The sequence below is a fragment of the Haliotis rubra genome, unplaced genomic scaffold (genome assembly GCF_003918875.1).
Source record: "Haliotis rubra isolate DU_JTF1 unplaced genomic scaffold, ASM391887v1 Scf390, whole genome shotgun sequence".
NCBI classification, from domain to species: domain Eukaryota; kingdom Metazoa; phylum Mollusca; class Gastropoda; order Lepetellida; family Haliotidae; genus Haliotis; species Haliotis rubra.
In genome coordinates, this window is record NW_025767069.1 from 291668 (window position 1) to 317678 (window position 26011).

At 39.8% G+C, this 26011-nt stretch overlaps 2 protein-coding genes across 8 annotated transcripts in view; both read right to left on the reverse strand.

Moving 5' to 3' along the window:
* The window catches only part of LOC124286766 (serine/threonine-protein kinase BRSK2-like), a 159680-nt gene extending 155916 nt beyond the window's left edge, over positions 1-3764 (reverse strand). The window contains 1 exon segment of the mRNA XM_046723203.1: positions 3350-3764. Within this exon segment, the coding sequence (XP_046579159.1) occupies positions 3350-3425 (76 nt within the window). The 5' untranslated portion in view covers positions 3426-3764.
* On the reverse strand, positions 1-24994 carry LOC124286765. 7 transcript variants are annotated; one of them, XR_006901110.1, is made up of 3 exons: positions 17258-24994; positions 14017-14931; positions 1-11 (listed from the first exon to the last, which is right to left on the reverse strand). XR_006901110.1 is itself a non-coding variant. In XM_046723198.1 (3 exons), exons 1-3 carry the CDS (start codon positions 24791-24793, stop codon positions 14896-14898), a joined length of 7539 nt encoding a protein of 2512 aa, XP_046579154.1. In that variant the 5' UTR covers positions 24794-24994; the 3' UTR covers positions 10721-14895. The 7 variants fall into 7 exon arrangements, 6 of the variants coding, with proteins under 6 accessions (XP_046579154.1, XP_046579155.1, XP_046579157.1 ...); XM_046723198.1 differs by lacking the exon at positions 1-11 and having other exon boundaries at positions 10721-14931; positions 17258-22460; positions 22494-24994; XM_046723199.1 differs by lacking the exon at positions 1-11 and having other exon boundaries at positions 10721-14931; positions 17258-22294; positions 22334-24994.
* Positions 24995-26011: the final 1017 nt, after the last annotated feature.

A 26011-nucleotide genomic window follows, 5' to 3' on the forward strand; every position in this document is an offset into this window, starting at 1 on the left:
GCTGTATTTCTCTGCGTCCAAGAAGCAATGACAGACAGCGTCAAGAGTGACAAATATTCACTTGTGTATGTTTTGCGCCATGTTACATGCTAGGGAGAAATCACTGCTTCTATGTAGGGAGCATCAATTTATGTACATTATGTTACAAGAACTTTCAAATCTAAATATAAAAACATGTGTGTTTTTTCTAGCAGATTAAGGGTATGAAGTTTTTAATCCAAGATCAATTCCTGGTTCCTGAATACAGATATGTATACTAGTATTTGAGTGGGTTTTATGTTACAAATTCTATCCTGTCTAGAAGATTCACAATGATAATGAGACTAACTACATATTTCTATGGCTTCTGCTCTTTTGCTAGTCTGTCTCTAAGTACCTGAACCACATTATTGTCCCTACAGTCTAGCCCTCCCTGCAATGCTAAAGCCTAATATGAAGCAAGCCTAGGTTCCCTCAGGCTCTGAATCTCACATCTCACATAGGCTCTTTTTCAAAATAAATGGGATTATTTGTTACTTTCAAACTTATACATATTCAGAGACTAAGAGTTAGTCAACTCTTTTGCCTACAAAATCAGCTATTTGATGACACTTAATTTCATTTTGTTTTTTCCCCCATCAAAGAAATTTTCCAACATAACAGTAAACAACTCCACCACAGCCATGCACCAGCTGACTGCACAACCCTACAATGGGCACATGTGTTTCCCACACTTATACATGCTTCTCCTCTACACCTGTTTCCCTAACTATTTTCGTGCTATGCCATGCTGTTTTATCCCTCTCCTCTACAATTTGTTTGCTATTTGTTGTTGTTTTTCCATTTGATCATTCTTTTGGCAATAATCAGTTCACAACTACTAGCAAAACACAATTAGTTTACAATATCAAATAACATTTCATGAATTGAAATTCTTTCAATATAATTCCTTGAAAGAAGATGAAGCGTGCATACCAGTCATGTTAATAAGTACATATGATTACCTGCAGATTTGCAGAATGGTTCAACATTTGGAATAAAGATTTCATGCTTAACATTGGATCAAGAATTTCTTAGAATCAAGCTCATGACAGTATTGACACAGCTGAAAAAAGACTCCTGTGCCTGATGAGCGCACTTATTAATTCTATTTTTAAAACAAAAGGTCTTGTGGCATTGACCATAATAATGAATGGTGGTTAACATGCTTTTGAACACTTGAGAAATGACGAAGATGTTTAATGAATAAATGTTCGTTATTTAGCCGATGGGAAAATGACATTCCCAACTTTGAAGAAAGGTCAAAGATATTCTGACTGGTACTCCAGGGCACACCCAAACATCTTTATGAATCAATACATTCAAAGATTCCAGATAGTGATATTCAGTCCAAAATCTGGTGCAAATATCAGACAAATTCTCAAATGAACATCTCGGATTCAGTTAATCTCAACCTGAAGAAGGTTGGAGGATCATAAGCTCATGATTACATACATTCTTAATTAGAATTAAGAACTTTGCAGTTTTCCAATGTTAAAAATGTTATAATAAATGAATTATATTTCAATGCACTGGACCAATGAAGAAAATAAGGCCACCATGTTTATTTTACATTATTTCATTGTTCACTTTTAAAACTGCTCTGAAATTATAAAAAGAGAGAATCTTTTCCCAATTTGGGACATGTAGTTTGGAATCCTAAATAAATCCCTGACCCCAAATCATCATAGGTATCCAAACCGTCATCAATTATATAACTGGACCATCACTTAACGGTGCCAGAATAAGATCAGGCAAAGCATTTTTCCTCAGCTTTATATTGTTATTTTCAAGACATACACAAACAATGCTCATTGATTTGGTCAGACTATCGCTATGGAAATATTTTACACAGGCGGCATCAGCACTCATGCCTGGTTATGTTCAAGAAGAAATCCATTTCTTATTGATTACTGTTCAACCAGCATATTCATGTCTTACCAGAAGTGTTAATAGAAGACACTTCGTGTTCTTCTCATATGGACCAACTGTAGCACATCCCTCAAAGTAATCCCTGGCTGAGCCAAATCTTACAACAGTTTATCATTGGATAATTCCTTCCAAGAATATCCTTGACATTTAAAATGGTTGTCCAGGAAAGTGATTACAAGGGTGTAAGTGGGATAAAAGAGCACAAAATATTATGTGTGTATGGTCACATCTGTGTTTCCTTTCACGCATAATGGATCGACACAATGTTATGTCAGTCAAAGCCATAACAAAATAACATTTTTGGCATTAAGTCATACATATGATATATCCTATATGTTAAAATGGAAATTGCATACCTTGGATGTTAGAACAAATTTCTAATGTATGAGTTATACAAAAAACTCACGAAGGGATCATGAATATTCTAAAAATAGTACATAAACAAACAGATTCATCATTTAGAAGCAAATCAAAATATATGTTACATCAATTAAAAAAGCATATTCAAACTTTTCATGAAAATATTTCAATTAACACATTCATCAAAGACCCACCAATATCACGATTAGGTGAACCAAGCAGATTTATTAATCTTATCATATACATATCACACATCATCTCATCATATTGATGACTTTAAAATCACAGACAGTACAAACAAATTTCTTTCTCTAAAGGGTGAAATCCTAAACAGAGCACACACATTTACATAATTATGATGATTAGCAGCAACATAATCATGCTGTGCTTGAGCTCGTTAAGCACCCTGTTTATTTGGTCCCTCGTTAACGAGCAATGGGAGTATATCACATAATCGATGAGGGCTGTCCATTGTTTATTGATGATCATCACTGACATATGAACAAAGCTCAGTTAGAACAATTGCATGACATTCATAAATATTTTAAGCAATAATTTACCCTACTTACACAATTAATATTTACTAAGAGGCCAACAAATAATTCTGCCTTGAAATAAGGGAAATAACTGAAACAAATAATTTGTTTGTTTGTATCTCAAAAAGTGGGCGTGTCATTTTTGCACATTGTTTTGAGCTTGTCTTTGTTTTTTGTGGGTTTTTTCCTTTGAATGGCAGAAACAGTAAATAATTTTTCTGTGTGTTTTACGATCTGTGAGTTTCAAATCTCTCAGCTGGCATTTGCAGGCGCACAGATGTTAGCCGAGAAGATCAAGTTACCAAACACATGCATGTCAATTACAGGGGTTCAGTTGAACCGTGCTTGCCAGGCCAGAGGTAAAGGCTAGGTCAGGGGTTCTTCTGACGCTGTGAGCAACAGTGTCAGCTCTCCTCTTGTTGTCATTCGTGCAACCAATAAATCGATGGTCATGAATGAAACATGACTGAAATATCAATAAGTGCGATTATCGCTGTTCCTACCTGTTTGGCCTTTTCCGAGGGTCTTTTCCAGTCGATATGGTCCCACATAAAGTTCATCTTTGTGTGAATGCGACATCGTATAATCCAAACGTGCTACCTTCTATCAGAGACTCATCTGTATTGGTTCTGCATATATTTTCCTCTACAGCCGACTTGCTGCCAGTGCATTTAGCATGAGAATCAATACACAAGGACCGGCCATCAACTGATGGGGATGCGGTTCCTATGTCGGTACAATCAAAGACTGCTTACTCCAAGAAACCGCGCTCTTGTCACCTGGTTGGGGCGTTCTATTGCAACTGCTTCATTAATCCGTGGATTTCCAAGCAAATAACAAAGAATACGCCAATTGTTCCAGTGACAGCAGGCCTTACCGATGCCAAATGTTCCCGCAAATGAATCATCAAAGTGCTTGCATGCGCCCTCTTGTGTCAGAACCGGTCACTAGGAAAGCTAAGGGAAGTCACTCTAAACTAGTTCGACCGATCAATGTTGGTAAAATATTTCAAAGAGCTGACTGATGGCTCCGAATAGATGGACTGCAGAGCTTTTATGCAAGTCGACGCAAGGTGTCTGATTTAGCGGACATGGTTTTATTCCGTTTCAATATAATTTTTCAACCAATCCGCGGCACCAAGTCCGACAATGAAGCATTTCAGCTAAACGGGATTTTAAGCCAGACGGACTTCTCCTGCTAGATGTTTATACACGGAAAACACGAACGTTTTGCGTTAACATTGCATAATTTCTTCTACCTATATAAACGGAAAAAAAATAGTTCAGGATATGTTCACTTGGCTGAGAAATGGTTGCTATGTGATGCATATGTTTAATTCCCTAAATATCTTCGAGTCCAACATATTGAAAAGTTGGTAAAAAACACCATACAACACCTTTATGACTCACATAATCTGCTATAAAAACATTAATTCCGTACTGAAAGACACAGTTTCATGTTAAGGCTGTTCCAATACAAAGACATGTAAGTGTATTACACGACATACACAAAGACAGACGGTTATGCTGTTGATCACTGGATTGTCTGGTCCACACTCAATTATTTACATAAGTTGCCGCCATTTAACTGGAATATTGCTGAGTGCCATGTTAAGCAACAAACAAACACACAAATATATTGAAATACTGGCTAACGTCAGATACTAATTCAATACTACACCCGTTAAGCAATAATGTAATTTAGACACACAAATATTTAATGAAGGGTATTTTCACAAGTAACCCCACACTAGCATGATGGGCCATTTGAAAAGAATCTATTGGTTTCATGTGAATTTAGGTCGCTGTAAACTAATCTCAGACAGGGATGCATTACTTGACAGATTCTATTTCAAAAACTTTAAGCAAAAGCAACTTTACGCCTAAATTTTGGGATGATCTTTTCTGTAAAGCTACTGAAGGATTGTATTGATTTAATATCTTTTGGTATGAGTTCCTAGGTAGGAAAGATTTTGCAAAAGATCATGTCCTTGTTTCAACAGGTTTCAGTTCTATTTTCTAATTTTAAAGTGAGTTTAGTTTTACGTCGCACTCAGCAATATTCCAGCTATATGGCATCAGTCTGTAAATAATTAAGTCTGGACCAGACAATCCAGTGATCAACAGCATGAGCATCGATAATTAAAAAGGATTATCCACCAATACCGTGTTCACAATATGACATGGATCATGATAATTCATGAAAACTTTGCATGAATTTTTATTTTTCATAGGGCATAAAAAGACATGAAAATATCTGGTCTCATATTTAAAAGTAATGCATCTAATTTCAATCGATGTTATAAGAGGCAACTAACGGGATCGGGTGGTCAGGCTCGCTAACTTGGTTGGCATCATTGTATCACATTTGCGTAGATCAATGCTCATGACGTTATCACTGGATTGTCTGGTCCAGACTCAATTATTTACAGACCCAACCATATAGCTGGAATATTGCTGAGTGTGGCGTTAAACAACAAACCAACCAACCAATCCGTTTCATTCCGGTAAAACTGGAAGAAGACTAAATGCTATTGCCAGTGAGGAAAACACGAGCAGAATTTATGTCTTAAAACCATGTACCATGTGGATATAGCAATAATTAATAATGATAAATTGTTTATCAAAATGTAGGTAGGACCCATTTTGCCCAAATAGTCATTCCAGTGCCCGTTTGGGCATTGCCTGGCTGAAATGATGTGACGATGAATTGATATGGAAAAATGTGCATCATATTGTCTGAGAATGTGACTGATGTGCCAATGTGTTGGTGAATCGTGATGTCCTTCAAACTGGTGATGTGGACAAGTAGAGGAGACTAAGATGACTGGGTGTACTACTTCTGTCAGACACAGGTCGATGCTCATGTTGTTGATCACTGGATTGTTTGGTCCAGACTTGATTATTTACAGACCGCTGCCATATAGCTGGAATATTGCTGAGTGTGGCGTAAAACTAAACTCACTCACTGTCATGAGAACCACTAAATGGAATGGATGGTCAGTCATGGTGATGTGATTCATTTCCCAGTTGTGTAGTTTGATGCTCATGATGTCAGTCACTGGACTGTCTGGTATTTACAGACTTCCAGGATAGTGTGGTAGCTTCGTGGTTAAAGCGTTCAATCGTCACACCAAAGACCATGGTTCTATTCCCCACATGGGTACAATGTGTGAAGCCCATTTCTGGTGTCCCCTGCCACGATATTGCTGGAATATTACTAAAAGTGGCTTGAAACCCAACTCACTCACTCACTCCATGTAGCTGGAGCATTGTGTGGTTTAAAACAAACAGGTATCTCAGACCCTAATTGAATGAGATCAATGTCCAATGTAAAATTATTTCCAAAACATCCATTGACAACTGGGACATGTGGAAATGAGGAGGGATGGAGCTTAACTTTTTTCCAGCTGTATATTCAGTTCATGTAATTGAAATATTTGTTCCCTATTCTGATGACTCCAACTCATTCTTACATGAACAAAGTAAATTTTAGCAAAGACCATGCCAGTATGATGTCAAGTGAGTAATCTATTATCATAAGGGGCGGTGGGGTGGTTAAAGCGTTCGCTCATCACGCCGAAAACCCAGGTTCGATTCCCCACATTGGTACAATGTGTGAAGCCCATTTCTGGTGTCCCCCGCCGTGATATTGCTAGTATATTGCTACAAGCAGCGTAAAACCAAACTCACTCACTCACTATTACCATAACCTTCATGATGAATTATCAAGTTGATTGCCAGCAAGCAGCATGATTGGAGTTTATCGGAATAGATTGAAGCCAGTTTTAACAAAAACATCTTTATGCTCTGGACCTACATGCACAAAGATGATCATAAAGCCCACCCTCGAACATAAACTTCAGATGGTCTTAGCGCAAAGATATGTGCAACTGTGCCCTGGGGCCTAGCATAGAAAGTGATCTTATTGCCAAGATGACTTTACCGCTTCAACATAGACTTATGACACTTGTAGCACTATGATCGCTTCACGGAACGGGACCTGTGAAGATCTGGGTTAGAATTGATCTTCAGCAACCCATGCAAAGGGGTCGGGTGGTCAGGCTCGCTGACTTGGTTAACACGTCACTGTATCCCATTTGCATAGATCAATGTTCATGCCGTTGATCACTGGATTTTTTGGTTCAGACTCGATTATTTAAAGACCGCTGCCATATAGCTGGAATATTGCTGAGTGAGGCATAAAACTAAACTCACTCACTCATGGAATGGGCCTCGGTACAGAGGCAAATCACATTTTCAAAAGGCCGTAGTGTATGGTGGCAGGTCTGAAATCTTTGTTGAACACTGCACAAAAGTAGATGGTTATCCAAGTTCAGGCTGATTGAAAAGACACCAAATTATTGCTGATTCTTTGTGTCAAGTCCTTTAACATCATGTATGTTGTAGTGGTAATGCGTGCCCTGCTTGCGGATTCAGATTTGACCTTCAGTACAGGAGCCCTCACATAAAATAGTTAAAGTGCTTCTCCTCCATTAAGGTAAATAGAATAATGGAATCAAAGCATGTGTTGGCATTATGTGTCCTTGTATGGAGAAATGATTTAACCCCTGATCATTACAGCTTATGCAAAGGGGTGGTGCCTTTGATCTTACAGTGGACATAGAATACTTGGTGGTAAGTGGGGTTGTCAGTTGTAAGGCAACGGGTGAGTGGATTACAGCGGATTTTAGTCGTGTAACAACCTCATCAAATCGGCTGTGTGTGTTTTTAATGCCCCACTTTGCATATTAAAGTGAAATGATGGTGCCCCACTTTGCACATTAAAGTGAAATGATGGTGGCCTATAGATGATCAAGTCAGGACAAGTCAATCCAGTGACTGATATGAGTGACTGATAACAATTCACATTAGGCCAGACCAATTATATTTCTTGTTTTATGGATCCGCGGTCGTATTTTTTCAAGAATAAGAAACAATTTTTTTATTAATTTTCCCCGCTCAAAAAATAAAATCCTCATGTTTATATTGGCCAGAAATGTAAACTTACAGAAAACATTTTTTTTTATTGTTTTTTTCACCATATAAACTTCATAAATTGCCAAAAATAAAATACTTTTAGTATTTAAAGGTCACATGCAACCAAAAAATCAAACATAATTAAAACACAATTATCACTTATTCATGACATATAATATACATTGCTGGTTATGAAAAAACATAAACAAAATTATAAGCGTACAATCGCAAATCAAAAGTGCAATATTGTGTACTTGGGTTTACTTCCCAAGAAACGAAGCAGCCGGGATACCGAACCCAGTCAGAGCGGGTGGGTGTGCACTCAAGTGTAACGGCTTGTTCATTTGCAGATGCTCATTGTGTGTATAGAGATGTTGGGTTTTGTAAATACATGCTCATTTTTTGTGTATAACATTTTGCAATCAACAGACAGTATAACATCACACCTGCCTGTCTGTGTAATTACATAATGTGACAGAGGCCGAACTCGGGGCCATAAATCAATGCATTTTGTTTATGGTGTATAGCCTGATTGGTGTTAAGTTCAAATTACATGTGGTCAGTGATAGCAGCTGTGTATTGAATATTGTCATTAGCAGACAGGCAGGCAGACACACAGGTGTCAATAAAACAAGACATTGAGTTTTGTCTGTGACAACGACATATCTATATCACAGTTAGAAATTCTGTCAACGCTAAATAATGACATTGCTTTTAGTGAGTGAGTGAGTATGGTTTTACGCCGCTTTTAGCAATATTCCAGCAATATCACGGCGGGGGACACCAGTAATGGGCTTCACACAATGTGCCCATGTGGGGATTCGAACCCGGGTCCTCGGTGTGACGAGCCAACGCTTTAACCACTAGGCTACCCCACCGCCCCGACATTGCTTTTAAGTATCTAACTGAGAAAGTGACTCGGTAAGAAGAACGTGTGGTGAAATAGACAAATGAAATTATATAAACAGTTAATTTACTGTCATAACATATAAAAAGCTCGCGCCTGTGAGATATCAACAAAACATTAGAAAAATAGCTCACACCAAAGCCTTCACCAAGTAATCACCGGACAACCCGCTTCCAAGCTGCGCGAACCTATTTCACTGCGCACATGCTATGAGCGCAGCCCAGCTGTTGAAACCCGTTTTCCCCAGAAAAGTCTAGGGAAATTTAGTGAAACGTTTGAACTCCGATTTCGCGCGGGTTTTTTCATCGCGTTATTTTTCAACTTTATAAGTTGAATTTGCATTTTTGACGATTTGTTTCGGTAAGTCCATACCGAAAGGTATCAGAATCTGCAAAGTTGAGTTTTACGTTGCATGTGACCTTTAAAAGGAAAATTATTTTGACTAGTGATTTTTATTTTTTTCCCTCCTGCCTTTAGGTTTTCTGAGGACAAAAATCTGTAAAACAAGAAATAAAATTGGTCTGGCCTTATCAAGATATAAAGGTATGCTATCAAGTAAGTCACCTTGTTTACAGTCCATTTGATTTCATTTGAGACAGATGTATTGCTCACTATCACTAAAACAAAACCAAATTTCGTCACATGAAATCAACAGACCAACTCTGATGATTTGTCTCATAATTTTGGACACCTGAATAAAAAAAATTGTTTAACAAACATTCATTATTTTGTTGTCACTTTTTGCTATTTTTTACAAGGGGGGACCTCTTGCTGGTAGAACAGCCAGGTGTGCGAGTTGGACCTGTGAAATTTCAATTTCACAACACGCTTATTGATTACCTGGCTGTTCAACCAGCCAGTGGTACCCCCTTGTAAAAAATAGCGAAAAATGCAATTCTCGGTCTCAAATGAAATTGAATGGACTGTAATTACCTGTCCCATCAAGTCGCAGCTTACAATCATTGCAGGGGTACGAACTCCAAACCACAATAGGGTTCCACATTAAGGAATGAAGGAAGGTCACAGAACGTAACCGCCAGTTCAGCACTCGTCTATGTTAGTGGTCACATCCAGTTGTATATGTACCTGACAAGTTCTACTTGGGACCAAATCTGCCCTTGAATCCAGAGGTCCAAACGCTTGTTGACAGTTTAATTTTAAACATGATGGTTTCAGTTAAATATGAAGATTATCATGCTTGCAAGTTTTTTTCTCAACATATCACATGGTCTGGAAATCTTGTAAATGTCGATGTTGACAATCTGAGTCACAATGAACATGGGACCCGAGCCTTGAATGTTTGATTATTCTGTTTTAATAATGATCATACCTATAGTCTGTCAACCTAACTTTTGGGACTGCATTTTTTGCAAATATCTTTTTTGTTATTCCTTTCAATGTGTTTACATGTAGCTGTAGCAAGAACTAATCTCTGATGTTAATGAGTCAGGGTGTTGCTTGTGGTGTTCCAATTACTGAAATATTCAAAGATTGGTTGCAGTGACCCAACGACCAAGCAATCGGATCACATTTTCTTGTAATCAAACACAACGAATTTGGAACTACTATTTTATAGTTTGAAACACTTAACGATGGAACATATCTTAGAAGCTGTCCGCCTGAAAATGTGTTTAATTCTTAGCAACTTAGAATTCTTAGTCATGACTGAATATTTCTTAAAGTCTCCAGGAGGTTTATGTCCATGATATATTAGTCATCACTTTAAAGTAGCAAGTTGCGTCATTTTACCTCGGATGTAAAGTTTGCAAATTCAAATGCAATTTGCAGTTTCTAAAAAACAACAGCAATAACAACCTGAATAGGAAAATCTGAAAAATGACGCTAACCAATGTATTTCGATGATTGCTCGTTGGTAATGAACCAATCATCAATTGTGATATTTCAACCAATTCCCAACACTAGATGTTACTATAGCGAATGTTTCTGGTTAGGCGTGACAGTAGTTGAATCATATAACAAAACGCACATTCATTTTACACAATTTGGGTTTTATTGATACTTTGTATGGCTTATGAAAGCTCAATTCACTGGATAGCTAGATTTATGTACAGCTATGACAATCACGATCACACATATATATATAACTGGATGAAATGTAATACAAAACACAGCTTCATCTATTGCTCTCGTGAAGGGCGTCCGGTGCGTACAGTTCACACAGTGCAATACAGAACTATGCCAGATGATGATGATAATGATGATGATCAATGCATATTAACAAGAACTGCCCAATCACTGAACTGAGCCAGCAAAGTTTAATTAATTGCAACTAAATGCTTGGTTTGAATGTTCTGTTTGTTTCAAGCTGCACTCAGCAATATTCCAGCTATATTTTAGCAGCCTGCAAAATCTGAATATGAACCAGCGATGGATATTATGAGCAACATTGCACTTCATCGGAAAATGATGACATGCATTCAACCAAGTCCCAACCCTGACCACCCAATCCATCCTGTTGCCTCTTACGGCTGGTGCAGGTTGCTGAGGTGTGACATGCAGCTGTTCACAGCATTTTAGTCAGTGAGTGATTTGGGTTTTACGCCACTTTTAGCAATATTCCAGCAATATCACAGCAGGGGACACCACAAATGGGCTTCATACATTGTACCCATAGAGGGAATCGAACCCGGGTCTTCAGCGAACGCTTTAAGCACTAGGCTACCCCACATTTCAGTTATATCAGAGCACCAGCTTGATGGGCATTGAAACCCTGAAGTGATGCCGGTCTCAGACATTGTTCTCTTCAGTAAAGCCCATGAGAACATGCTTGGTGCCAACAAACCAAGCATCCTAACCAGGACAAACTTGAGTTCAAACCCACGATCACAGGTTTCTGAATATGGCCCTGATTTACTCTATGATTTACTCTATTAACTGTTATTGTGTCCCTGTGATAATGTGAGACAAAAAAAATCCAACAAATTTAAAAAAAAATATGAACATGATAAAAAAATCATAATTAAATGATAATGTACATGATTTGATCATCATACAAGTCATGAATATTTTATTGAAATTCATACACTGATTCCTTTCAGTGACAAAGTACAACAAAGAACTCCTGTGAACTTAACATCAAAATCTTAGAAGTGCCCTGAACAGTGTTCAATGAAGCCATATCTTTCCTACTGATTCTGGTAAGGACTTTCAGATACCACAGATTACATTATGAAAACAGCTTAAACTGCATTAAGTGCAAAAAACATATTTCATACACATCTAAAACATCAAAAACCTTCATTTTAAGGATCAACTCTGAATTAAAAAAACCACTTTCCAGCAGTATATAATACTTCTATAAAATTGTTAGAAACCATGGTAATATTTATCCAAAAGTATTTAATTCTGTACATAAAGTAAATTTTTGGAAAGTATAGATTATCCCAATATTCTAACATAAACAACTGTCCCTGCACACATACATGTTATATGCTAGCAATGTGTTCCCATAAATGATAAAAAACACAAATCTAAGTTTGAGATCTAACCTTTCAGATCATTTAGCACTTGCACATCAGCAACAATTATGGGTCAATAAATACTGACTGAACCTGAACATTTACACAAAATAACTGCTGGATAGCGGTTATATTGAACAATGCTTAAGCAGGGGAACATAAAAAGAGAAAATAATTGTCAACCATCTATCCTAGAAAGCCTTATTCATGATCACAGCTTAACAAGAGGTTCTCAGAAATATGAGAAACTAGCCACAGAAATGTCTTAGTGTTTTAAAAATGAAATGTTGCAATTGTGATCGATCGTACAAGCTGTCATACATCCCTGATAAATCAAGTCTGTGTAGTGACTTCTGGTCACCAACAGGTGCTTGATAACAAATTTGAGGTACTGGCAGATACTGTGGTCACAATTCAAACAGCTTCAATGGCATCTTCACCAATATTATATAAACAGTACTTTTTACAAATTTAGCAAGAGCATCACTGAAACTGCAAGTTTCAGGTAAAAAGCCAATGTATGATCCGAAAAGACTATAAATCACGTCATCCATTACAAGCTGTTATGTCTGCAACAAAGATAGAGAGCCTTGTTTGAATGATCGTCATGAACATCTTGTTGCCACTGAATGTGCTAGTTTACAGTAATGAATGTATTAGGCCACATGAAATAATGAGATTTTCATCCAAATATTGTACTTTCGATGTGACAAACTCCTCAATACATCTGGGAACGTTAACTGTACAAAAATGTAATTCATGTAAATTGAAAACTTATAGTGTGATGAATATGGGGTATTCATCAATCAACGAAGTGGGTTCCGTTTACATCAGCTTTGGACAATATTCAATTTGTTTCACTGTGTAACAGCTTGATGTCAGGGAAAAGCCTGAGTGAGTGAGTGAGTTGGGTTTTATGCCACTTTAGCAATGTTCCAGCAATATCACGGCGTGGGACACCAGGAATGGGCTTCTCACATTGTACCGAACCTTGGAATCGAACCTAGGGCTTCCGATTGACAAGCGAATGCTTTAACCACTAGGCTACCCCACTGCCCCTGAAGAGATGCAGGTCTTAGATGTTAACCACTTAACTGAACCCAACAAACCTCGAAACACAATCCTGGGAAACCAGGATTTGAACCCAGAATGGAAGGTTGATCAAGTAATGAAAGAAGTGAACACAGGTAGTGATTTTCCTCATCTGAATGGAGGTGAATGTTTGGGGTTAAGGCAATAGGATGAAAATCTGAAAATTAATTTCTTGTGGCCTAACAGATATTAATGCTTACAAAATTAACTTGGAGGACAGCTGCAAAAGCCCTGTTATTAGTATTTAAATACAATAATTTGGGGTATGCATGCATAAAGATAAATAGTCAATTTTAATACTTATGGCGATAGTTACAGTGCCCAAGGAACTGCAAACCCCACCTCTTTAACGAAAACCAAACAAAATGATCTGCTAACTGGATACACCATCATAACGGAACAGCAACACATTCGAAACAACGATAACATTTCATGTCATATGTTTATACAACACTTCAGGACGGCAAACATGGTCAATTCACAAATTATGTGAAAAATAACTGACATTTACAATTTGCTCCACCTACTGTGCACACTGACACAAGCTTCGTACATTCCAAGTTACACTGTGAATCCAAGTATGTGTGTCACTAGAGGAAGCCTGATACTGTATACTTGCATTACATAAAGTCCCAACATCACATCCTAAATACATTCAACATTTAATGATGACATAGTTTGAATTATCTACCAAGATACTGTCTCAGTCCAACTTATGAATCCTGACATGAAATTGCATCATTTTTTATCAAATCACAGAGCTGATTCTTCGTCATAAATAACATCTTACATTGTATACTGTACCTGGTGACTATATCAGTTGAAATGTAAGCTTCAAGTTCTAGATTTGTACAAGGAGTACTTGTATTACATCAAATGACCAGCTTGTATTTCAGTTTTGTCAAGGCTTGTTAGCTTGATGTGAGAAAAATCCTTCAGTGATACATGTCTAATCATAGGTTCCTATCAAGCTAAAGGGATGCAACTCTGCACAGCAAATTGCAGCTACTGGACAATATCAGCTCCCTGATAATATCTGAGGTTTGAACATTATGAGGGACAATCCAGAATTGTTTGCTGGTTCAAAATAAGAAGAGACAGGAGATTGCTACAGCAGTTTATCAAAATACACTCTCTTTGGATGAATTTGGGATTATTTACAAAAAACCAAAAACAACCACAACAATTACAGGGACTTCTGTAGAATTATGGCATCAGTCCCGAAGAACATCTTCATGCCTGATATTGATGTATGAAAGTGAGTCTCGCTGGTAAATATGAACATAATAAAACCTGACAGATGCTAATGAACGTAAAATGGTTCTTGTAGTCAAACACCACAAGTCCTATCACAAAGTCTTTCTCATTCAGTATCTCAGATGCACTAAAATGAAATTATGTACAATCAGTTTTCATGCCACAGTTGATGAATGCACTCAGAAGATGCTGTCAATCATGACAAAGATGTGAGCCCCCACTGCTGTCTGTTGTCCAATGAAATGATTCCAAATGTGCATGCTGCCCAATCAGGTGTGACTATTACAAAAGATGCAGAGCTTCTTCATCTGTGACTAAAGATGGAGGTTTGTCTTTCAGCTGCTGCCCTCCGATGATGAACCGTCTGATGTCTGAAAGTTACACAAAACATTTGCTTGAATTGATAGAAAAATATAGACATGTTAATAAGTGAAGTTGCTCCTTAAACCTTTTTCCAAAAAAATATGTGCTTGATAAACTCAAAAATAAAGACTTTTAGGGGTGATTATTATGGCTATTTCTACTTTGCAATTGTATGTTAAGACACTGTTTGGCTTCATAATTCTATTAATCAATGTATCATAAAGGAATAAAATGCTGCTGACAATGTGATAGTCAGTCACTTCCCTTTCTGTTGGTGCTAAAGTAAAGGGAAGTAACTCTAATTTGAACTTGTCCATGTATTTAATAACAAAGCTTCATCACAGTTTTGTGAGCAATGATTCCTGCCATCCAAGAATGACGACACACACCCTTGACAATAAAGCTTCATGACAATATTGTGAGCAATGATTCCTGTTATCATGGAATGACGACACACACCCTTGACAACAAAGCTCCATCACAATATTGTGAGCAATGATTCACACCAAGGAATGACGACACACCCCTTTGACAACAAAGCTTTATCACAATATTGTGAGCAATGATTCCTGTTATCAAGGAATGACGACACACACCCTTGACAACAAAGCTCCATCACAATATATTGAGCAATGATTCCTGTTATCAAGGAATGACGACACACACCCTTGACAACAAAGCTTCATCACAATATTGTGAGCAATGATTCCTGTTATCAAGGGAGGACGACACACACCCTTGACAACAAAGCTCCATCACAATATTGTGAGCAATGATTCCTGTTATCAAGGAATGACGACACACACCCTTGACAACAAAGCTCCATCACAATATTGTGAGCAATGATTCACACCAAGGAATGACGACACACACCCTTGACAACAAAGCTTCATCACAATATATTGAGCAATGATTCCTGTTATCAAGGAATGACAACACACACCCTTGACAACAAAGCTTCATGACAATATTGTGAGCAATGATTCCTGTTATCAAGGAATGACGACACACACCACACACCCTTGACAACAAAGCTCCATCACAATATTGTGAGCAATGATTCACACCAAGGAATGACGACACACACCCTTGACAACAAAGCTTCATCACAATATATTGAGCAATGATTCCTGTTATCAAGGAATGACGACACACACCCTTGACAACAAAGCTTCATGACAATATTGTGAGCAATGATTCCTGTTATCAAGGAATGACGACACACACCCTTGACAACAAAGCTCCATCACAATATTGTGAGCAATGATTCACACCAAGGAATGACGACACACACCCTTGACAACAAAGTTTCATCACAATATATTGAGCAATGATTCCTGTTATCAAGGAATGACGACACACACCCTTGACAACAAAGCTCCATCACAATATTGTGAGCAATGATTCCTGTTATCAAGGAATGACGACACACACCCTTGACAACAAAGCTCAATCACAATATTGCAAGCAATGATTCCTGTTATCATGGAATGACGACACAATCCCTTGACAACCAGCTCCATCACAATATTGTGAGCAATGTTTCCTCTTATCAAGGAATGACGATGCTCCCTTGACAACAAAGCTCCATCACAATTTTGTGAGCAATGATTCCTGTCACCAAGGAATGATGACACAATCCCTTGACAACAAAGCTCCATCACAATATTGTGAGCAATGATTCCTGTCATCAAGGAATGACAACACAATCCCTTGACAACAAAGCTTCATGACAATATTGTGAGCAATGATTCCTGTTATCAAGGAATGACAATGCTCCCTTGACAACAAAGCTCCATCACAATATTGTGAGCAATGATTCCTGTTATCAAGGAATGACGATGCTCCCTTGACAACAAAGCTCCATCACAATATTGTGAGCAATGATTCCTGTTATCAAGGAATGACGATGCTCCCTTGACAACAAAGCTCCATCACAATATTGTGAGCAATGATTCACGCCATCAAGGACACACAATCAACCAAGACACCAAGTCCAACTACCTGGTCTATTCTGTCTCCTCTTACAATAAGCATCAGCAGCACAGGACTAATTCACACCCTATTTCCTACATCGGCCTTACCAATATCATGACTGGAGAGAAACCAGGCTTAAATTTAAGAAAAGTAATAATACACAGAAGGCGAAACATTGATACATTTGTGAATAGTGACACCTCTACAATACACCACTCACCAGAAGCTAAAGAATACCAGATTTTTCTAAAGGCTAAACTAACCATAGTCACAGGAAAAGGTTTGGTATTCCTTAACTAATTTTGAGTAGCATATAACATAAGCATCAACATGATCCAATCAGTGTTTCATTATTACCTTTGATTTTGATGACAATTTAAAGGTCCCGATATCTTTTAATTTGCTGAGAGATGCTGCAAATCCTATTGGCAGATTAGGCCTATTTGGTGAGCCTTTGCTGGGTGACGATGTTGGACTGGTTTTGGAATCGGAGGAATTCACATTGGAGGCAAACTCACTGAATACATTTCTATCAACACCCTGTTTAGGAGGTGAGGAAGTTGGAGACCTTTTAGGAGAAGAATTTTCAGGCGAACTCTTACCCGAACTGCTCTTTGTGTGTGAAAGTTTGGTTGGGCTGTGCTTTTGTAAAACTGGGAGTTCACTTGGTGTACTGAACACTGGGGACTTGCAGGACTTTTTAACTGGATCACTGGATGGCGATTTAAAATCCCCTGAATCGTCTTTTTGTTGCTCACTAAGCACAGGTAATTCCTTTGAGTCTGATTCTGAGCATGTCTTGCTGTCCGACTCTGTCCCATTCACCGACCTGTTATGTACTGTATGGTGGGAAATCATTTGGTTAGCTCCTGTTTGACATCCCTCAGCAGGGAATCTATCAGGGGAAGCAGATCTTTCTTTATAGTCTATGGGGGATATTCTTTCCAACACTGGAGGACCACTACAGTCCAGTTCTGGAGGGTCATCAGATTTGGGTTCCTCAACAACTTCCTCCACCATTTCTGAACTGTCTCTTGATTTAGAATCACTAACAGTTGGGCCTATGTTCACAGTATCACAATTTCCAGTTTCGTCAGCACTAACACTGTCATCAATAATCTGAACACTAATTTCCTGATCCTTACTCTCAGGGTCTTCATCACAGTCAGTATCCATTGGAATTATTTCATCACTTGTCTTTGCATCTTGAGCAGCGGGTTGCCCCACTGTTTCCAACATAGTGGTTGGATGTGTTTTGGTCTCAGTCACTGTGTTACAGGAACCTACGTCCATCACATCTGTTTCCATGGAATTTATTGGTTCCTTGGAAACACTGACACCTACTGCAGGTGCATTGTCTGCAGAACATTCAGTTCTTGTTTCAACATAATCTCCGTCAGCAACTACCAGCACTACCTCCTCAACAACCTCCTCAACAACTTCTTCTGATCCCTCTCCTACAACCTGTATGTCCTCACTCCGGAATTCTTCAGACTCACCACACACAGCATCACCACTCTCAACACACTCTTCCTCAACCTCCATAGACACCACCTCAACTGGTTCACTAACATTTTCTGCGACTGGTGTTTCCCCGTCACATTCAATTGTTTCCACAACATCAGTTTCAACATATTCCACTTCAATCTGATTTGTTTCAACTTTTGGAACAAAGGGTTTGTCCAATTTATCTTCAACAACTTCTGGTGTTATGGTGTCAGCAATTGTCTCTCTTGCAATCTGAACTTCCACATCTGTTTCCTCAGTTTCACTTTCAGCCGCAGATAATGTTTTTGTATCAACTTCATTAACACTAGACTTTCTGAGTTTATCTTCTGAGGCTTCAGTTTCAACATTGTCTTTCCTTGTGTTTGTTATATTGCTTGACTGATCTGCTCCACCTTTCAGTCCATCAGCTTCAGCTACTTCCGTGCGAACACCTTCGGCTACTTCTGTGTATACACCTTCGGCTACTGTGTGAACAGCTTTGGCTACTTCTGTGTGAACAGCTTCGGCTACTTCTGTGTGAACAGCTTCGGCTACTTCCGTGTGAACAGCTTTGGCTACTTCTGTGTGAGCAGCTTCGGCTACTTCTGAGTGAACAGCTTCAGCTAATTCTGTGTGAACAGCTTCAGCTACTTCTGTGTGAACAGCTTCAGTTACATCCGTGTGAACAGCTTTGGCCACTTCCGTGTGAACAGCTTCAGTTACATCCGTGTGAACAGCTTCAGCTACTTCTGTGTGAACAGCTTCAGCTACTTCCGTGTCAACAGCTTCAGCTACTTCCGTGTGAACAGCTTCAGCTACTTCTGTGTGAACAGCTTCAGCTACTTTTATGTGAACAGCTTCAGTTACATCCGTGTGAACAGCTTCGGCTACTTCCATGTGAACAGCTTCAGCTACTTCTGTGTGGACAGCTTCAGCTACTTCTGTGTGAACAGCTTCGGCTACTTCCGTGTGAACAGCTTCAGCTACTTCTGTGTGAACAGCTTCGGCTACTTCCGTGTGAACAGCTTCGGCTACTTCTGTATGAACAGCTTCAGTCTTACATGCATTTTCTTCACTGATTTTCAACTGATGAGTTTCAGATACATTTACCTCATTTGTTTCAGCACCAGTTACAACCCCCACATTTGCATCTGCTATTTCATTTCCTTTTTCAGTTTCCCCTTCAGTTACATCCATGTCCACTTCAGCCTGATCCATTTCAACTTTAGCAACATCAGCCTCTTGTCGTTCAACAGCATTCACATCATCTTGTTCCATTTCAACTTCAGTCACCTCACTCTGACTAACTGCAACTTCCTCCTGCTCAACCTTATGAATTTTAACTTGAGCTACTTCAACCACACTCATTTCAACATCACCTTCAACACTTGTTTCTGTTGCCACTTTCTCTTCCAAATTCCTTTCACCCCTCTTCTCAGTTTCAGTCCCTGTAACTTGTTCACTTTGAGGCACTTTTGGTTCCTTGGATGATCCAACAACAGTTGTTTGCACTTGTACAGGATGTTTCTCTACCTTGGCTTCAGTCGCTACTACAACATCTTGGTTTGGAACTGTTTGGCAATCCTCTACACTTTGGCCTTCCTTGAGTAAAGCTGTCTTGACATTAGAGTCTGTGGATTTGATATCATTTGATGGAGTTGTCTGTTGTGATTCCAAGGACTTGCTGGCACTCAATAAAGTTGACTTGCTATATGAATCTGAGGACTTGCTATCTCTTGATGAAGGAGACCGGTTACGTGAGTCCGAGGACCTCCCATCTCTTGATGAAGATGATCTGCTATGTGAGTCAGAGGACCTCCCATCTCTTGATGAAGATGATCTGCTATGTGAGTGCGAGGACCTCCCATCTCTTGATGAGGAGGATCTACTATGTGAGTCCGAGGATCTCCCATCTCTAGATGAAGATGATCTGCTATGTGAGTCCGAGGACCTCCTATCTCTTGAAGAGCTTGACTTGCTATGTGAATCAGAGGATTTTCTATCTCTTGATGAGCTTGACTTGTAATGCGAGTCAGAGGATTTGCTATCTCTTGATGAAGATGACTTTGCATCCGAGTCAGAGGACTTGCTATCTCTTGATGAAGATGACTTGTGATGTGAATGAGAGGACTTGCTATCTCTTGATGAAGAGGACCTGCTATGTGAGCCAGACGACCTCCTATCGCTTGATGAGCTTGACTTGGCATGTGAATCGGAGGACCTCCTGTCTCTTGATGAGCTTGACTTGTAGTGTGAGTCGTGGGACCTCCTGTCACAAGAAGAACTTGTCCTAGAGTGTGAATCAGAGGACCTCCTGTCACTTGATGAAGATGTTTTAGAATGTGTGTTGGAGGACTTTCTTTCACTTGATGAAGGTGTCTTAATATCAGAGTCGGAGGACTTCCTATCACCTGATGGAGACATTTTAACATCTGAGTCAGACGACTTCCTGTCACTTGATGAAGGTGTCTTAACATCAGATTCGGAGGACTTTCTTTCACTTGATGAAGGTGTCTTAATATCAGAGTCGGTGGACTTCCTATCACCTGATGGAGACATTTTAACATCTGAGTCAGACGACTTCCTGTCACTTGATGAAGGTGTCTTAACATCAGAGTCAGAGGACTTTCTTTCACTTGATGAAGGTGTCTTAACATCAGAGTCAGACGACTTCCTGTCACTTGATGAAGGTGTCTTAACATCAGATTCGGAAGACTTTCTTTCACTTGATGAAGGTGTCTTAACCTCGAAATTACATGACTTGGAATCACTTGATGGAGACATTTTAGCATCAGAGTCAGATGGCCTGCTATCTTTTGATGAATCTGTTTTGGCATGTAAGTTAGAAGACTCATCAGTTGTTGATGCAGCTGTCTTTACATTTGAGCCAGAGCTCTTGTTATCAAGTTGAATTGATGATGTAGCCTTCACCTGTGTGTCAACATAGGTTTGCAGACTTTCTGTTTGACCCATCTTTACCACTCCAGTTGTATTAAGTTCCTGTCTTTCAGAGTTCAGTTCATCTGACAGTCTTCTCTCTGCAGATTCTGGCTTGTCCCTTGCTGCATCCTTGGCCATACAGACTTCATCTGTTTGAACTTCAGACATTTCTAGATAGTTTCCCACTTTGACATCTTCAACATCTAATTTTACACCATTTTCAACTTCAGTATATTTTTGTTCTGATTTTACTTGCTCTTCTACTTCAGCATCTTCCTGTTCCATTGGTTCCTCTTCAGCCAAATGAGATTCATCAACTTTTGACTCACTGTCCTTATTACTTTCAGCTTCAGCCACATCTGGCTGATCAGCATGTTTCTGGTTCATATGCACATCAGCATCTCTAAGATCTGATTCAACTTCATCTCCAACTTTATCATCTTGCTGTTCTGGCTGCACCTCAAGTTCAACTTCAGCAACCTGCTGCTGTAATTCAATGTCATGTTCAACTCCAGGAACCTGTTGTTTTGATTCAACATCAACTTCAACTTCAGCAACTTGATTCTGTAATTCAACCTGATGCTCAACTTCTGCGTCTTGCTGCTTTGGCTCAACTACAAGTTCAACTTCAGCATCTTGCTTCCCAGACTTAACCTCATGTTCAACTTCAGCATCTTGCTGCTCTAGCTCAACTACAAGTTCAACTTCAGCATCTTGCTTCCCAGACTTAACCTCATGTTCAACTTCAGCATCTTGCTGCTCTAGCTCAACTACAAGTTCAACTTCAGCATCTTGCTTCCCAGACTTAACCTCATGTTCAACTTCAGCATCTTGCTGCTCTAGCTCAACTACAAGTTCAACTCCAGCATCTTGCTTCCCAGGCTCAACCTCATGTTCAACTTCAGCATCTTGCTGCTCTAGCTCAACTACAAGTTCAACTTCAGCATCTTGCTTCCCAGGCTCAACCTCATGGTCAACTTCAGCATCTTGCTGCTCTAGCTCAACTACAAGTTCAACTTCAGCATCTTGCTTCCCAGACTTAACCTCATGGTCAACTTCAGCACCTTGCTTCTCTGGCTTCATCTCATGCTCAACTTCAACTTGATTTTTTAATTCAACCTCAGCTTCTTGCATCTCGGGCTCATCTTGAATTTCAGCAGCATCCTGCCCTAGCTCAACCACACACTCAACTTCAGCATCAGCATCTTGTTGCTGTGATTCAACTTCATGTTCAACATCTTGCTGCTCTGGCGGCTTAACCTCTGCCTCTTCCAGGACAACTTCACATTCCTGCTGCTGAATTTCAGCAGTATCAGGACCTACATCCTCTGTCTGACATACTTTACCAAGCCCTTGACCTAACTGAGATGATTCTTCCTTCGTCTGGTCCTCCTTTTCACCCTCCGTCTCATCAATCAATATTTCTTCCTTTTCCTCCTTAACCTCCTCAACAGGAACAACTTTTCCATCAACTTCTGCAAATTGAACTGTCTGGGTGCCACTACATGCAGTTTCCTCTAACTGGATAACTTCATCTTCTTCTTCAGACTGCATCTCCTCTTCTTTTTCCTCCTTTTCTTCTTCTTTTCCCTCTTCCTCTTCTTTTTGCTCTTCTCTCTTTTGCTCCTCCTCTTCTTTTTCTGCCTGTTTTTCTGCTTGTTCATCTTGTACTGTTTCAGGTTCTTCTTCTAAAGTTTCTACACCTTCTTTTTCTAAATTCTTATCTCCAGAAGCAGCCTCTCCAACACCCTCTCCTGGTTGACCATGTTCCTCTGTAGCAGCTGTATCCTTTCTGGAGACATCATCAACAGCAGGTGCCACAGTCCCCATGTCCACCATCTCGACATCATCGCTAACTGCCTCCTCAAAGTCTTCCACGTTGGCCTCTGACACCAAGTCCAACACTGGCTCTTGCATATCACACTGATCACTGTCCATCTCTGCTGGATCCTTCTCCTTGTTCCTTTGATAGACCTTCGTAAATTTGACTTTCTTTTCTGTATCAATATCATCTTTCTTTTGTACAGCAAAACACACAAGAGAAGATGAGGGTCTCCCTCGCCTCCTTGTCTCATTCACTTCAGGAATTTCTGCAACGATGTCAACGATGTCATCACGTACTGGAGTTGACACCCTACCTCTTCGAGTTGTTCTAACAGTGTGGGGAGATCGCTTTGTTCTCCGTACAACCTTAGCACATGTTGACTCATCACTTGTCTCCTTTTCCTTTGGAAAGAGTTTCTTCTTCTTTTCCTTGGTGTATGTATACAAACAGGTACTAGGTTTTGGGGTACTGGTCAAATCAGTGCCACTTGAAACGGTTTCAATTTCAGGATCAGAAAAGATATCAGGTGGAGCATCTTCAGAATGATCAATAACAGCGCAATCACTCTGTTCAATCTTTGTAAGTTTTGGAGGTGATGGTTCCCGATTCTCTGGGGGACCATCCTCGACGAAAAAGTCAGACTCATAACTTCGCTTTCTCTCTGGTTCTTGTTTACTGTATGTCTTGACAACAGGTGCAGACTGCAAAGCACTTTTTGACACTATCATTCCATTGATGACAGTTTTCTCAGATCCAATTTCTTCATCTTTGGAAACCACCGTTTCCTCGACTTTCTTATGCATCCTTGGTACTCGACGATGAATGCCATCCTTATACAAGCAGGTAGACCGTGCTGGGCTTGGAGTCTGTGCTTCTTGTGGCAAGGGAACATATGGAGATTCTGTTGTGAGGTTCTGTGACCAAGACACAGACTTCCTTTTCTTTTTGGGAACAGGACATTCAGAATCTTCATCTTCTTCCTTTACTGCATCTTCTTCCTCATCTACCTTTTTGCGAAACACGGTTTTCTTTGGTGTCTTCATGATTGTCTTTGGAGTTTCAACTGTTTTGTGGGGAGGTTCTGATACCTGATCACTATCTGGAGTTTCATCAATCTTCTCTTCCATTTCCGTTTTCTCAGGGGTTTCTGCAACAGGACTGGTCTTCAGAACTGTGATCTTATCAGAGGAATGTTCCAGGACTTTCACATCTTTCGTGGGCACCACACCCTGAGCTGGCGATGCCTTCTGCTCTTCTTTGTTGTTTTCAATATAGGACTTAGCATTTGGCGAGCTGGATGACGTCCTGATCCCACCAGTGCTGAGGTGTATCACTGTACCAGCCTTGTTCTTCTCCCCGGAAGGAACAACTATCACTTTGGCCTTCTGAGACTGCAACCTTTTAAAGTCATCCAAAGAGATGTGCACAACTTTGGGTGAAATGTTTGCAGGAGGCGTTTTCCCCTGACTGTATTTATTATGACTGGTATGCTTAGCAGTTTTCTGAATCAGTTCTGTATACACACGGGACACATCATGTCTCCTCACAACGGATATGGAATCAGTCACAGGTTCCGCTTTAGGCTCAGAAAGTTTATTTTTGGCCTTCTGAGCTTCTCTCTCCTGGATTCGTTTATGCATAGGGAGAGCTGCAAGTTCAGGATCTTCTGCAGGAGCTGATGTCGGCTTCTGCTGTTGTCCATTGTACCGGGGAAGTAATGTTCACTGTCTTAGCCAGAAGCTGCATCTTATTGCGATTGTTCTGGATAATGATGCCCTTAACTGGATCCTCAATGGATACTGGACGCTCAGGTGCTTTGGGTATGTTGATAGTGTTGGTCTGAACCATTAGTGACCGTTGTGGGGTGTTGCCCTTTCGTAGGAACTCTTCAGCTGCCTCTTTCCGCTTGGCTGCTTGGAGGGCTTGGAGGAAACGGGCCTGTCCCTCTGCAGTTCGCATGTCACCACCCCGTGCCTTCAGAGCAGGGTATACGATTGTGTAGTTGGATTTGGAGTTGTCACTTTCAACCTCTTCATCCTGTAATGAGATATGGAAGAATTTCAGCTATAATAACAAAAAAGGTGAGGTTTGAGTTAATATTTTTTTTTAATGCTGCTGCCAACAGTGTTTCAGTTATATCATGACATGTCAGTTAAATATGGGAGTGAGCGAGTGATTTTAGTTTTACGCCGCACTCAGCAATATTCCAGCCATATGGTGGCGGTCTGTAAATAATCGAGTCTGGACATGACAATCCAGAGATCAACAGCATGAGCATCGATCTGCGCAATTGGGAACTGATGACATGTGTCAACCAAGTCAGCGAGCCTGACCACCCGATCCCGTTAGTCACCTCTTTACGACAAGCATGGGTTACTGAAGACCAATATTCTAACCCAGACCTTCACGGGTCAGTTAAATATGGGAAGTGAACCTGAAGTAATGAAAGTCTTACCACTTTGGTGAAACCAGTAACCATTTGACATTTAATCACCTCTCATTTGACACCACACTCGCAATATTTCAGCTATATGGTGTCAGCCTACTATAGTAGGTCCAAACCAGACAATCAAGCAACCAATATTGTGAGCAATGATCCCCATCTTTGGTGTATGATAAGACACGACCAATACAGGCCGCTAAAGCCACATTACAACACAGAGCCCATGAAGGTTCCACATTCATATACAATCCTAAGGAGTTGACATCATCCGGTTGTATTTGTCCTACAAAACCCAATAAGTGAGTGAGTTTAGTTTTATGCCACACTCAGCAATATTCCAGCAAATAATCGAGTCTGGACCACACAATCCAGTGATCAACAGCATGAGCATCAATCTGCGCAAGTGGGAATCGAT

Excerpts from the sequence above, each read along its gene's own strand:
- LOC124286765 (XM_046723197.1), bottom strand. The coding sequence starts at position 24,793 with ATGCATAAACGAATCCAGGAGAGAGAAGCTCAGAAGGCCAAAAATAAA. Across the intron at positions 14,932-17,257 it reads AATTGTCATCAAAATCAAAG|ACATCAGACGGTTCATCATC; the intron begins GTAATAATGAAA and ends TGTAACTTTCAG.